The sequence below is a fragment of the Neofelis nebulosa genome, chromosome 4, assembly GCF_028018385.1.
Source record: "Neofelis nebulosa isolate mNeoNeb1 chromosome 4, mNeoNeb1.pri, whole genome shotgun sequence".
Lineage (NCBI taxonomy): Eukaryota > Metazoa > Chordata > Mammalia > Carnivora > Felidae > Neofelis > Neofelis nebulosa.
Window position 1 is genome coordinate 24,944,894 of NC_080785.1, and position 14,057 is coordinate 24,958,950.

The following is a 14,057-nucleotide window of genomic DNA, read 5'->3' on the forward strand; positions in this document are numbered from 1 at the left end:
CTCCTGGAAAGAAGATGTATCAGTTGACTATGACTTGATAAAAATTAGCAGGTAGATGGACACCGCAGCAGATGAGAAGCCTAACTCCCGCCTGCAAGAGCCAGGCCAACGGGCAGAAACAGAAATACAATTAAATTAAGTCAGAAAACCCGCTACATAAAATGCAATTACTCAAAGATACAAATAAATGTTCAAAGAAAATTGGCCCCTGACAGGGTTAGTCAAGCTTCTAAATCCAGCTGGAGGCAGGCAGCGCGGGCTGATTCGCCAAGGAGGAGGGCTACAGAGCCGTAAGCCCTCTGCCTCAGGATGCTGCCTAGGCCGGCTTGGTGTTTCAGCACACAATCCCAGGACACCGGTGGCGGGGGGCTGTCTGGGGGTGGCTGGCCAATGACGCAGGGCTCAAGGAAGCAGGATGTGGGCAGACACAGAATGGATGGTGGATGAGGAAGGCCGAGCACCAGAAAAATGTCAGACTCATCTCTGACGTGGCAGGAAAGCACGAGACCAAGGGAGCCCCGTTTTCTCACCCCTCTTCACACAAGAAGCAACCGTAAGATGTCCCACCTCTCGCTGCAGCACCAGCTCCTTGGTGAAAAGTGTGGCTTCCTCACTGAAAGGCTCTCCCTCTTGCACCAAGCCTGGGAGGTTTCGGGCTCCTCTGGGGCATTCGATGCCTGTGTCAGGAGAAAAGGAGAATCTGTGATGAAAAGGGGCCCGGTCGGCCTAGTGTCCAGCAAGGATGGGACACCGCCCTGACACTTTCAACAGGGCAGGACTTAGATCAGAATGCCATCACATCAGAGATAAGATGCTGTAGAGGGAAAACCCAACCATCACCAGGGCAGCGGTGATTAGAGGGGGCAGGGGAGGTGAGCTCCCGGCCATAGCATCTGGGAATCAGCAAGAGACCTGGGGAGTTCCAAATAAGACGTGTGGGGAGCACAGGCACACCCGGATGTGGGATGCACCCCCTTACAGTCCCAAGGTCTCACCGGCTTCACCATCGCTTATCTAAATGGCTCTCTCACCTAAATCGTACTGCTATCCCCAGCCACTCTGCCTTCTGAGAGTCATTCCAGTGGACTCGTAGACGTTTTCTCTTTACTATCTGGCTTTCACGTCAAATTTCACAAGTGTTAACTCGGTGTCATTTTTCTCTTCATAAGCTTCCCCTGCTGTCCTCTGGCTATATTCTGGACAATAGTACCATCAGTTTTTCATTCAGAATGAGTAACAGAAAAAACAGAATACTGATGAAGTATTAGGTGTCTGGAACCAGACAGACCTGGATTCACATCCTAATTCTATCACGTATTTGCTTTGTGACCTTAGCCAAGCTGCTGAACCACTCAAAGCCTCAGTTGTTCTATTTGTAAAACTGGTAGAATAATGTATCTGCCTCCCATGGTTGTTGTGTGAACTAGGAGAGATTATGTATGTAAAAACATGTAGTGGCACAATGCCTGGCCTATGGAGAAGTAGAATACATTTTAACTCTTATGGTTTTACCATTATTATTAATATTATTATTACTGTTTATAGCAATCACCACGCTCATAACCTCAGCTGTCTTTCACTCCATACCTAGCCTATAAGATCCCTGAGGATCCCATTCTTCACACTTCTTTATATCCAAAGATGGTCTTTTATACAACACAGGTGCTCACTAACCAACTCAGATTGCCTTTTCTTTCTCTCTTTGATTCAGTCATTCATTTTGCAACAGTGATCATCAGTGTTAGATCACTGACAGTGGTCATCAGTGATAGACCATGAGATACGTCACATTTAGATATCTGAGTTACTTACACAGTATTTCCAAAAAATCTGTACTGCAACTGTAATTGTGAGACAAAACGTTGAAGTAGGCTAGAGACAGAGAATAAAAGGAAGTGATCAAAATATGGCGGAGGATGCATCTATGCCCAGGTCTCTGAATCACTGCTGGTCTCTCCTGCTGCAATAAGGCAGAATTGGGAGGCGTTACCTCCCAAGGCATTTTCCAAATGGCCTTGGGTGCCGGTACAAGAGATTTGGCACAGGAGGCAAAGAAGCAAGGTGTCTAGGCAACTGCACACACTTGCCAGGAAGCCTTTGGGCAAAGGGGCCCCCACTGCTGGGACAGAACATGCGTCTCTTATGGACAAAGCCAGGTGGCGGCTCATGTTTCTGGCCACAGTACAGATTCAAGGTCATGAAGCTCAGAGGAAAGGGAATAGTTTATATCTCGGGTTTTCAGAAGCTCAAGAACAGAGCTTTCCCTCCAAGCCTTGAGGCCTCACAAAAGGAATACATCACATCAAAGGAAACACCAGAGAGGGAGAGCAGGAGAAGGATAGCAACTGCAGCAGGACAACGGCTTGGGCTGGTGGCCAGGCCACTCGCCCAGCTGTGCAAGGATGGGACAGCTGAAGGCCCTACCCGAGCATCCCATGGGTGAGATCTCTAGGGCTGCCTCGTTCTGGGCACTTCAGTGCCAGGCTGTGTGGGAAAAGTGGAACTGATTTTTGGTAAAAGAGACCAATAAACTCAGAGCCAAAGAGCCCGAGACGTAACCCAGAAGGGAGAGATGGGGCTAGAGTAAAACTGAATGAAAGTCAGCCCATGGTTTCTACAGCATCAACAGGCAAAATCACTTTTCATTTTCTATCTGCAAATTAAGCAAGAACAGAATTGTCAGAGAGAGAGAAATAAACAATTCTATTGAACTTTCTGGCCACAGACCCATAGATAAGGCTTTGCTGCAAAACAGGAATAATGCTAAAATACGTTTCCAGTACGCTTCTGACCCTTAGCAGCCATTTGGGTGGGGCTGTGCTGGGTGCTGTTGGTGGGGTGGTTATGAACTGGGGACCGGAACCGGGAGGAGACTGGGACACTTACTGGGTGGCAGGAATTGGGGGAAAGACTGCACGAAAAAGGCACAGAAGATTTCCTGGTCTCACTGTTTGAGCAGATGTACCTACTCTACTCTGATGTCACGACCTTGGTATTCAGAAATCTCAAGAAATCTAGAGATCCCAGTAGTCCTCTCTGATTTCTGGGAGACCACCAAGTGATTAAATCCAGAAAACAAGATGGCTCAACAAGCCTTCAAGTCGAGCAGAAATGGAGTCAAAACGTCTTTCAGGAGAGAGAGACCCTTGGGCCTGTGGTGACCAAAACTCAGCCACTCCAAGCAGATTCAGAGGCAAAGAAGGGCCTTTCTCATCTGTTTCCCCAGCTGCCAGCAGCCTGGCTCCATCCAGTTCTTCAAGAGGAAGAAGCAGAAGTAGGTGGTCTCTCTACACCTTGTTAAGTGGGGAAAAAGTAAACACATCAATGCACATTAATTCCCATCGGGCAGGTAGGTAAAAGAAAGGAGGGAACAGAAAAGTTGCCTGAGAACAAGAGTATTATCTCTGCTTTTATCATTGATTTCCTTTTCTTCTGGGCGTTCTCCCACTTCTCTCTGACTGGGCTCCTCTGAAGTAACCCCTTCTCAGTCAAAACCCGTCTCAGCTCGGTCACATCTCAGCTCAGGACTGACAGGGAGACATTGTATCTTAAAAACATATCCAATGGACGTGGGAACCTAGGTATGAGAGCTAAGAGGAAAAGAGAGGTGTTAAATGAATATTTTACTGAGTACCTGCTATCTGTGAATAGACCTAAGGCCTGAAATCACTACGGCCTGAAAGCTACTAAGTGGTTATATGAACCCCGAATTGGCAGATGCTAAACTATCGAGACAAAGCCCAGTTTTGGAGTTCACTACCACTGTAACTAGAGAGCATTACAACCTGTCATGGAGACTAGGCAGGAGTCTGGGGCCTGGGGTCCTCCATTTCTTTCTTTCTTTCTTTCTTTCTTTCTTTCTTTCTTTCTTTCTTTCTTTCTTTCTCTCTCTCTCTCTCTCTCTCTCTCTCTCTCTCTCTCTCTCTCTCTTCTCTCTCTTTCTTTCTTTCTTTTTTTTTTTTTTAATGTTTTTTAACGTTTATTCACTTTTGAGAGACAGAGAATGAACAGGGAAGGGGTAGAGAGAGGGAGACACAGAATCCGAAGCAGGCTCCAGGCTCTGAGCTGTCAGCACAGAGCCCGACGCGGGGCTCGAACTCACAAACCGCGAGATCATGACCCGAGCCGAAGTCGGACGCTCAACCGACTGAGCCACCCAGGTGCCCCTGGTGTCCTCCATTTCTTGTTGAGCAGGTGAGCAGGGTCAGGAAGTCCAGGCACAGCTGGTGTCTGGACGTAAGGCAGAGGGGTGATTGGCACCGGGGCTGCCATAGTAGCGGCCTCCACACTCAGGGGCAGGGGAATTGCTAGACTTGGGGGGATGGAGGGGGTGGCTAGGAAGGATGTCACAACAGGGACTGAGAAGGGAGAGGCAGAATCTACTTCTGCTTGTAAAGAACTGTGCAGCTGAGTGTTTTCTAGCTTTTAATTTTATTAGGGCCCATATATACATTTACATATGGGTATATACACTTTTATATAACAAAGTTTCCACAAAACAATGGTCTTTCTGTTCTGTTTCATTAAAGAGAAAAAATGATGGTTATGACATTGAATTAAGCCTCTAGTGGGTCAAGGCCCTCAGCAAGAGTTCAAAGGCTATGCTGAATGTTTATTTATCAGTTTCTGGACTTGCTTTTGTGTCCCAAGGGAAAAAGGAATAGGGCAAAAAATATGCTATCCACCAACAGAGAGGAAACTAAACAAGTGTTAATATTCTAAATCCAGAAAGACAGCTGTTGCTGCTGAATACCAGGTAAAGACACGCTGCCAGCAGGAAGCGCTCTGCCCGGCCCTCTTTTCCTAAGAGCCTGGCCAATAAGTAAACCCCGTCCATGCTGCACCTTTATTCAAACAAAGATTGCATGACGGGGCTGGTGTACCTGGTGTTCCTCTGTTACCAATACGGTGGGGAGGGAGGGAAGGAAGGGAGGGGGGGAGAAGAAGAGAGAAAAAGGAAGGAAAAGGGAAAGAAAGAAAAGAAGGAAAAAGAATTAAAGAAAACAGATCAAGGGAAGGAAAGTCGGGTTCTCGGAAGGCAAACCCCGGGCTGCAGCCACTGAGCCACGCAGCAATGGAGATCTCCCAAGACTGGACGTATGAAATGATATATCACTGGAGTTCCAGAACCTCTCCCTAGCCAGGTGAGAAAGTGCCCGTAATTCTGGATTGTGCATATTACTGCTAATAGCTGCTTTTTCTGACAATGCACTGGTGCAGCGCTGCCTGCCTGCTGATAAGAACATATAAACTTTGCTGTGCTTCAAATGCCGCAGGTACAGGTTAACTGCCAAACTGACTCCTGACACTCACAAGTCATTCAAAAAACAAAAATATTTGGTTTAAAAAAAAAACACACACAAAGATATGAAAAAATTCCCAAACATTCTTAAAACATTTTCTTTGCCGACAATGGGGTGTGCCAGAGTGAAGAAAGATACTGTAACCTGTGGGGCTTTTTGGCTGATGTCCGTGAAGGACAGATAAGACACACACCCTTCTTATCCATATGGCTCCTTGACCTCTCTTAAGCCCCACAGACCTATCTGCCTATAGCTAAAAACCCATTATTTTTCATATCTTTTTTAAGCTTTCTGGGATATGATGGTTGCCCAAGACTATTTAAAATAAAAAAGAGGATGTGCCTGATTTTGTATGGTTTAGGAAGATAAAATGCATCACTAGCTATGAGCATACCATGGTTCTGGTTTCTGCTCTGCCAGTGACGAAGTATGAAACCTTTTGGGGCTTCATGGTCTCTATGAAATAAAGGAGCTCTGAGGTCTCCCCTGGCGATGAAATCCTGCAATTTTGACTGAGCCCTTCTGAGATTCCTCACCCGAGACTTGACTTCTGGAGTTCAGGATGCCCCCTTTCAAATGTAAAATGCCGGGCTATAGAGCATTCTATTAAAAAGAAATTATACATTCAGAGACATTGACTAACTAGGTCAATTAACACAAACACTTTGGTCAGTCAGCTTTGGAACAAGAAGTACAAATTCTTGTTAGTGATACGATAATGGCTATATGAGAGATTCTATTGATGGCTATGTGAGAGTCATGTATCGCTCTGAATATTTAACATTGTAGGTGAGTTTTATGACAATTAAGCCTCTGGGCTCAAAGTGTGTTTGCTTTTACCTTTATTGGGAGCTAAAGGGAAGTGTGTGGCAATCTGCCTTGGCTAGAAGTGACAGCTTCCCAATGGCACTTTGTCCAGCAAACAAGAGACCAGGGATTAGCTAAAGGAAACAAAACTCTGGAGGAAACAAAAACCAATTGGAAGGATTAGTCAACGGTACTCACTTCCCGTCCAGTGTGCTCACTGCTGCGCCGGACGTTACTGAGGGAGGGCTCCAGAGGCACGCAGACATACTCTTTCCCGTCCGCCTACTTACGATACTTAAAAATGCCACAGTTCACTCAGCAGATGGTCCCTCCTTCCATTTCACAAATACGTATCAGTGCCTGCGCCGGGCTAGGCACTGTGCTGGAAGCGGAGGGCTCAATGATGAAAAAGACAGACTTTGGGCCAATCACGCTTAGTTACCAGCATGAAAACATTGTATTTGTCTATCATCGTGCAAGGTATGTTACTGGTGACTGAATTTCCTATTAAACCTACCAGGCTACATACTGTTAAGAAACAACATGTGGTAACTGGACTGTGCTAGGCAGACACATGTGTGTCTGGGAGACTGTTGGTAGAATGTGCTGGACAAGCCGATCGCGGGGCTCACCATGTCAAGTCCCTTGCTAAGGCATCAGGCAACTACGTTTCCTAGCCCTTGTTCCGGGCGTCTGTCCCCTCCCCTCACTGCAAATTGGGGATGGAGGTCAGAGCTGAGAGTGGGGGACTGACAGGGGGCTGGGGGGAGAAAAGAGTTGCTGCTGTACACGATTCAGGGGTGGCCAATCTACAGTCAGGTTGGCAGAGGACAAAAGGCTCTGTCCAAATAGAAACGGGAGCTATAGGTGAGCCAATAAGATTCTCTTTCTGGAATTTGAATCCAGTAGTGTGCACAACACAGGCCCATCAGGAGCCAGAGGAAGGAGGCAATCTATGCAGAAGGGGACACTGGAGCACTACCACTGGAGAGCTACTGTTGAGTGCCTGGGGCAACCTCAGACCCACGGTCACCTTCCAGATTCCAGGATCTGACAGGATCCTGGGCCTTAGCTTACATCCCGTTAGATTTTCACAGATATTCCCAGAAATCTGCTCTCCCTTTACTGCAACCATGAGCAAGCCTACGTGAGAACCTGGTATTGGCAACCCGAATAAAACTAAAACTAAATCGCTTCTTAGACTGGGTACTGTTGTCATTCAGACTTTATTCTCTCCCGCATCCAATACACCAGCTATAGCACACAGTGGCACTGGAGATCCTCAGCAAATGTTGACTAAATGAATATTAGTGAAAACACTCCTGAAAAAAAACCTAAATACACAGAAAAGGAAATGGCTAATGAACTGGCAGGGTTAATGTAGACATTATACAAATACCAGGAGAAGGGCCGAAGGAATCCCTGACTGCATACATCCCACTTTCCCAAGGTTACATAACACTTCGAGGAAAAAAGGCAAGCACAGCTACACGCATCTACCCTGCTGGTCTTTGGATTGGCACACTTGGGACGCAGCTGAAACAGAGGAGGAGGTCAGCGCGGACCGGCAATGCCAGCAAGACTTGAGGACGGGGCACCGCAAAGATGTTCAGTTTCCGATACAACAAAGGAGGGAAACATCCCCACTGATAACCCCACGTTCAGCCGGAGGAAGCTCTGTGGCCACATGGAAATACAGAAAACTGGAGCACATTTCAAGGGAGCAGTGGAAAATGACTCAGGGGCGGGGAGGCCTGCCTTTAAAGGGAAGATAAAAGGTGCTAAATCTGTACAGTTCAGCTAAGTGGTGACTAAGAGGGTGACAGGATAACAATCTGCAAATATTTGAAAGGTGTAAACACGAGAAAGGAGGGAAAATGCTTAGTTTGAGGACGGGGGGTGTAATTATTAGGAGAAAGAGAAATCTGGACAAAATATCAGAAAAACCAAGCGTGGGGATGACTAGTGGGTTATAAATAAGTTTCCCAATTGAAATGGAAATGCTGTTATTTGACCCTGAAACTGAAATGTGGCTACTAAGCCCATCCTTCTACTTATGAGAAAGCAGCCCAGCCCAGGGAACTGTTATTGTATTTTCTATATTTTGGGAATGATTTCTTGAATAATATTCAAATTTAAATATCTCTGCTTTAAATGCTGCTCCCTGAAATTAAAATGTTTTTAAATGTTTATTTTTGAGAGAGAGAGAGAGAGAGAGAGAGCGAGCAAGCAGGGGAGGGGCAGAGAGCAAGGGAGACACAGAATCTGAAGCAGGCTCCAGGCTCTGAGCTGTCAGCATAGAGCATGATGTGGGCCTCGAACCCATGAACTCTGAGATCATGACCCAAGCCAAAGTTGGATGTTCAACCGACTGAGCCACCCAGGCACCCCTCCCTGAAATTCCAACACATTTTCTTTTGTTGATCAAACCTGATAAAATGGTTGTCCTGGTGGGACTTTCAGAACAAAAACTGGCTTTATCTGCTAGTATGTGCCACCTGCCTGGCTGACAGCTTAAGTGGAGCTGAGTACAGAGCCGGGTGACAGACAGGTGGGAAAGGGACAGAAGACTACACTATCTCATCTAGCAGGACACCTTCATCCTTCACCTTTAAGACCCTAGGTAAGAATGCTGTAAACGTTCCCCAGATGGAACTGTAGACACGTCTCCCTTTTTAAATACACAGTCCCCTGGAGTAAACGTCAAGGACAAGGCAAGGCACAGAAAGAACACCAAAATAAGCTTCCTGTCACACTGACTGCACTCCAATACCTTTGCCTGAGTTCCTGCTGCTGCAGCTAGCCAATTTACAAGCCAATTTATAATTCACAGACTCTCAGTAGAGATTTTTACCCCCGGATTCAATTAGTTCCATTTCTATACTTTGCCCTGCCAGCCTTCCCCGCCCCCACCAAAAACCAAAACACAAATTAAAAAACCCCACTATGTACAGAGAATAAGGCTCCTTATATAGCCTAAGAAAAGGAACACTTAACTGTGTTCAAGTCAATTTCAAAACCAAACCAAACCAAACCAAACCAAATATTCTTTGGTGTTAACAAAGTTTAGACAGCTGTTTCTTCCCTAAGCATCAAGAACAAAATCCAGAACTCTCACACCAATGGCACAAAATGCTGAGGCAGACAGGCCATCTGCCTAATTTTAAGGAACGTGGTTATCACCTGCATATACGTATAAAACCAAATTAGCACACCACATTGTTAGTTCTCAGAAATGTAACACATCTCATGCACCAGAAGCTTATCTGAGTTCTCTCTCATAAGGTTTAAATCAGAATTAATTTGGAGACCTCAAACTGCAAATGCTGTCCATGAATCAGTTAACAACTGAGAACTGCAAACCATCCCATTAGGGCCAGCTGGTCCTTCATTTCCTAAAATGGCCCCAAAGCAAGGCAAATCGTAGACCAGTTCCTAAGAGTTAGTTCTACATGATAGGAGGCCTCGATTTGTATTGAAAGGGTCAGAAATAAAACAAGGATTTTGTATTGTCTCAAATTCTTTCTTCTCTCCCTTGTTCTCTAAACTGCTATGTTATTACCTCCGGGGAGGCAGCATCTTGTGGGCCAATTTTGGAATATGTCACTGCTAAAGCTCTTTCAGTGATCAGAATAAAGGGATAAAAGAAGAATGAAGGGATCCTAATTAAAGAGATCCAACTCCTCAGGTAATTGTAGTCAGGGACTCAGAACCGGTTAAGAGCTGAGACTGAAGCTGTTTTTAGTTCATAATTCCGACTGTTAAGGTAGACTTTTATTGGGCTGCTCTGATTTGGTAATGTGTGATGCATTTGTTGAAAGACGAGAAACTGAAGTTAATTGGGAAGAGAAGCAATATGACCCAGTCTTCCTTCATAAGGTGATGGGAACTGCGACTTGCTTTGAAGAAAGGAAGGGGGTGAAGGAGAGGCACCTGCAGAAAAGAGGTACAGTAGTCTCCCCACCACCTGGTTCCACTTTCTGTGGTTCCAGTTACCCGTGGTCCAATGCAGCCCAGAAGCAGGTGACCCCACTTCTGCGGTACTGTCAGGTCACCAGTAGCCTAACGTTACGTCACAGTGCCTGCATCATTCACCCTAACTCATCTTACCGTGTAGGCATTTTATCATCTCACATCATCACAAGCGTGAGTATAGTACAATAAGGTATTCTGAGACCATATGCACATAACTTTTATTATAGAATATTGTTATAATTGTTCTATTTTATTGCTGTTGTAAATCTCCTGTGCCTAATTTACATACTAAAGTTTATCATAGATATGTATGTAAAGGAAAAAAAACATAGTATATATAGAGTTTGGTTTGACCAGCGTTTTTCAAGCATCCACTGGGGGTTGTGGAACAATTCCTCTGTGGATAAAGAGGGACTATTGTACAGTGCTTGGCTTTAAACGTGCCTTAAATTTCTCTGATACAAGTCATGGGTATGATACCACAAGGACAGGGCTGACTTCTGAGGTCTCATCTCTAGCTGTTGTTAGCCTGTTAATGGTGGATCCCCACTCAACGATTATTTGAGGTATGGTAAATGCCAGTTCTCTGTGTATACCCAGCATCTGGAATAGAGGAGCTACTGAATAACTGTTTTGCTAAATGAATGCCAAACAGGTTAAACCTAACAGAAATAGATGCCACAAACCTGTTATAACAATGTCCTATGCAGAATACTTGGTGAGTTCATAAGGAAATCGAATATCATTTCTAGGATTTTAAGGCGAATGAGTGTTAAATGCTAAACCACTGCCCACTTCCAAGGAGGAGACAAGGAACAGGTGGCTTAGAGGCCTTCTATTGGATTTCTGGTGCTCAGTCCATGGTGAACTGGCTTCACCAAGCTTTATTTATCATTAAGTTTAGACACCAAAGAACTATTTCCAAAAGGGAAAAAAAAAAAAAATTCAGACGGAGCTCGTGCAGTAGATAACAATTTGGCCAGCATCAGAACAACCTTTCAGAATTCTTCCCATTGCAGAGCAGGATCTGAAAACAATGATTTTTAAAGGGAGGAAGAACTCTCACTGCTTAACAAGGCCTTTCCCTCCCCGGGGCATCCCAAGAGCATGGCTGTCAGCAATCTAGCCAGGCTGTCTCTGGGGGTGTTTGGAAAGGGGGGGGGGCAGGTTGGGGGGGGCAGGTTGGAGACGGCAGGCTGTCTGCTTCCCAATACACATATTTGTTTTGGGTTTGCTATAAGCAGTAGCTGCAATAATATTGCCATCAACTCAGAAAGCAATGAAACAAGCGGGCATAGGAAAGAACTGTGCCGACCCCCAACTGTCCCCTTGAGTTTCTCATCAGTATCCATATCAACACAACAGCCTCATATGGACATTACAAAGAAAAAGCACTGGAGGTCAAAAGCAAGGGCCACGATGGTCTTTCCGATGACAAGAAATCAACATGGCTCAAGCTTTTATGTAACACCGTGGCACCATGGAGACAGCACCCAATGAGCATAAACCCCATGTCTGAGCAACGAGGAGGAGTTGGTTTCTATGAGAACCTCAACTTTTGCTTTTTCTGACTTATTTTAAACATGTATCTTTATCTCTGAATCAAATAAAACTTAGATGTATTTTTTCCCCCTTTCATTTTTGGCACTGAAGAATTCTAATCTTGGTCTCTTAAATTCCATGTTAATACCTAAAGAAGAGAATTTGAATGTACTGTCCAGGCTGATAGAGAATAGCTACAGGGTGGGGAGAAAGCCACAGGAAATACCCACGTGGATCTTGCAAGTACAAGCTTCCAGAAGGTATCCTGACACACACCTGGCAGCCAAATGTAAAAGCTACTTACTTGAATAAATTTAGAGTGAATTTCTAAACCAAGTTGTGTTGTGTTATTTGAACAAAATGCTTCTGAGAATGTGTGGAGTGTGCTTCCAAACTATTGCCCTTCTTGAGCCTTCACTCACAGAAAATTGTTCTGAGCTTCTCCTCCTGAGGCAAGTGAAATCCAAATGTCTAGAGGTTAGTATACTCAGCTAGCAGAACTGGAGAAAAAGAAATCAGCTAGTGTCAGGAATACTAAGACCCCCAGACCAATGAGAATGAATAAAACTCTTGAGAGCAGAGAATCTCTAAGAGCCCTTTACCTTACTGAGGTAAGGTAAAAATAAATAAAAAGAAGCAAAAAGGAAAAGGAATTCTGAAAGATCAAGATTCTTTAAGAGCATAGGCTGATCCTGACATACAAATACATTCTACCCAGAAAAGTATCTTAAATTCCAGGCTGTGGGTGAAGAATGGTTTTTGTTGTTGTTGTTGTTGTTGTTGTTGTTGTTGTTTTTGGTTAGTATAACATAAAAGAGGTCAGCAGACAACTTCCTGTAGACTAAATCCAGCCCGCTGCCTACTTTTGTACAACTCATGAGCTTAAGAATGGTTTTTACATTTTTTGAATGGTTAAAAAAAAATTGTGACATGTGAAAATTACATGAAATTTAAATTTCAGTCTCCATAAATGAAATTTTACTGGAACATGGCCACGCTCATTTGTTGTCTATGGCTTCTTTCATGGTACAACAGTGAGTTGAATATTTGTGAGAGAGACTATCTGGCCCAGAAAGCCTAAAACATTTACTACATGGCCCTTTATGGAGAAAGTCTGCCAATTCCTGCTTAAAGGGAAGCTGTATGCTGGTTAAAAGAAAATCTACCCAAGGCAGAGATCAACTTCCCAGAACTAGAACATCAGTGTAGGTGACAGTGAAAGAATACCCTAAGTAATAAAAACAATACCTAACAAAGCCTACGGTCATGCAACAGAGCAGGCAAAAGGAAAGGAAACGTGGCTCAAAGGAGAGTGGCTGAGGCAGGTGGCATTAACCACAGGTGTAGGCCCTCAATCTTCCTTTCCTGCACCTCATTCTAGGAATGCCCCACTCCTGTACGTGAGATCTTTCCTCTTTATTCCCACTCTCCTCCCCCAGACTCAGATTTCCCCATTCAAAACGTACACCCCATAAGCACAAAACTTGAAATTTCCAGACTTGCCATTCTTTGTTCCTTCCCACAATGGCTTCTCTCTCCACTCGCTGACAATATACTCGCACTATTACACTCCTTGTACAGAAAGCCTTCGCTCCTATGATTTTGTACTCAGACTTTATCTTTCTACTAAAACTACTTGGAAAAGTAACCTCCTCACTCACAAATCTAATAATCTCTTCTCGGTGGGAGCCCTACTAGATCTCTACATGGCATTCAACACCGTGCAATGGTCCTGTAGTGCAACTATTTCCTGGCTTTGCTTCTCTCGACTGGTGTCCTAGCTCTCTGGGCTGCCTGTCTTGTCTTCTGCTGTCCCTTCTTTTTATGCTCTGCACTATCTCTTGGAAGGCCCATCTATTTTCACGTTCTCCATCACTGTGATCCTGCAGAACCCACGAATTATCCTCTAAGCCACAGACCCAATCCCAAATGTTTCACAGACATGTTCCCTGGGAGGGTCCTGCCAATATCTGGAATTCAGCATGTCTAAAACCAAACTCCTCTTCCTCTTCTCCCCTTGTCCCCTTCTGGTTTTGTTACTATTGTCCTCCTGTTCTAAAAACCTCACCTATCTTAGATTTGTCCCTTTCACTATATAACTCAGCAACTGCTACCTCTTGGCAATTCCATGAACTTCACCTCCAAGGTTGTTGTTCAGTCCAAGGAACCTTCTCAATCGTCAACGTAACTCTGCTCGTTCAGGCTCCTGTCACTTCCAGGCAAGAATCTTCTGATCTGTCTGCCTGCTTTCCATTTTGCCCTACACAGACTCTTCCTACACATAGCTAGCAAATCACTCTTCCTAAAGCATAATATGCTGCTCAGAACTCTGCCAGTGGCTTCCTGTAGTTTATTATAAAATCAGAACTCCACAATCTTGACATTCCAGGCCTAAAATCTGGCCCAATTCCTTGGGACCACAGAAAACAT

At 44.8% G+C, this 14,057-nt stretch overlaps 1 protein-coding gene and 1 long non-coding RNA gene across 2 annotated transcripts in view; one reads left to right on the top strand and one right to left on the bottom strand.

Moving 5' to 3' along the window:
* SND1 (staphylococcal nuclease and tudor domain containing 1) overlaps nucleotides 1-14,057 on the bottom strand; it is a 425,421-nt gene that overhangs the window by 97,256 nt on the left and 314,108 nt on the right. The window contains exon 16 of the mRNA XM_058724394.1: nucleotides 568-677. Within this exon, the coding sequence (XP_058580377.1) occupies nucleotides 568-677 (110 nt within the window). The remainder of the gene's footprint in view (nucleotides 1-567; nucleotides 678-14,057) is intronic.
* Nucleotides 4,957-11,963, top strand: LOC131509032 (uncharacterized). The gene is made up of 2 exons (XR_009260268.1): nucleotides 4,957-5,144; nucleotides 7,017-11,963. It is a non-coding gene; the product is annotated as an uncharacterized LOC131509032 (long non-coding RNA).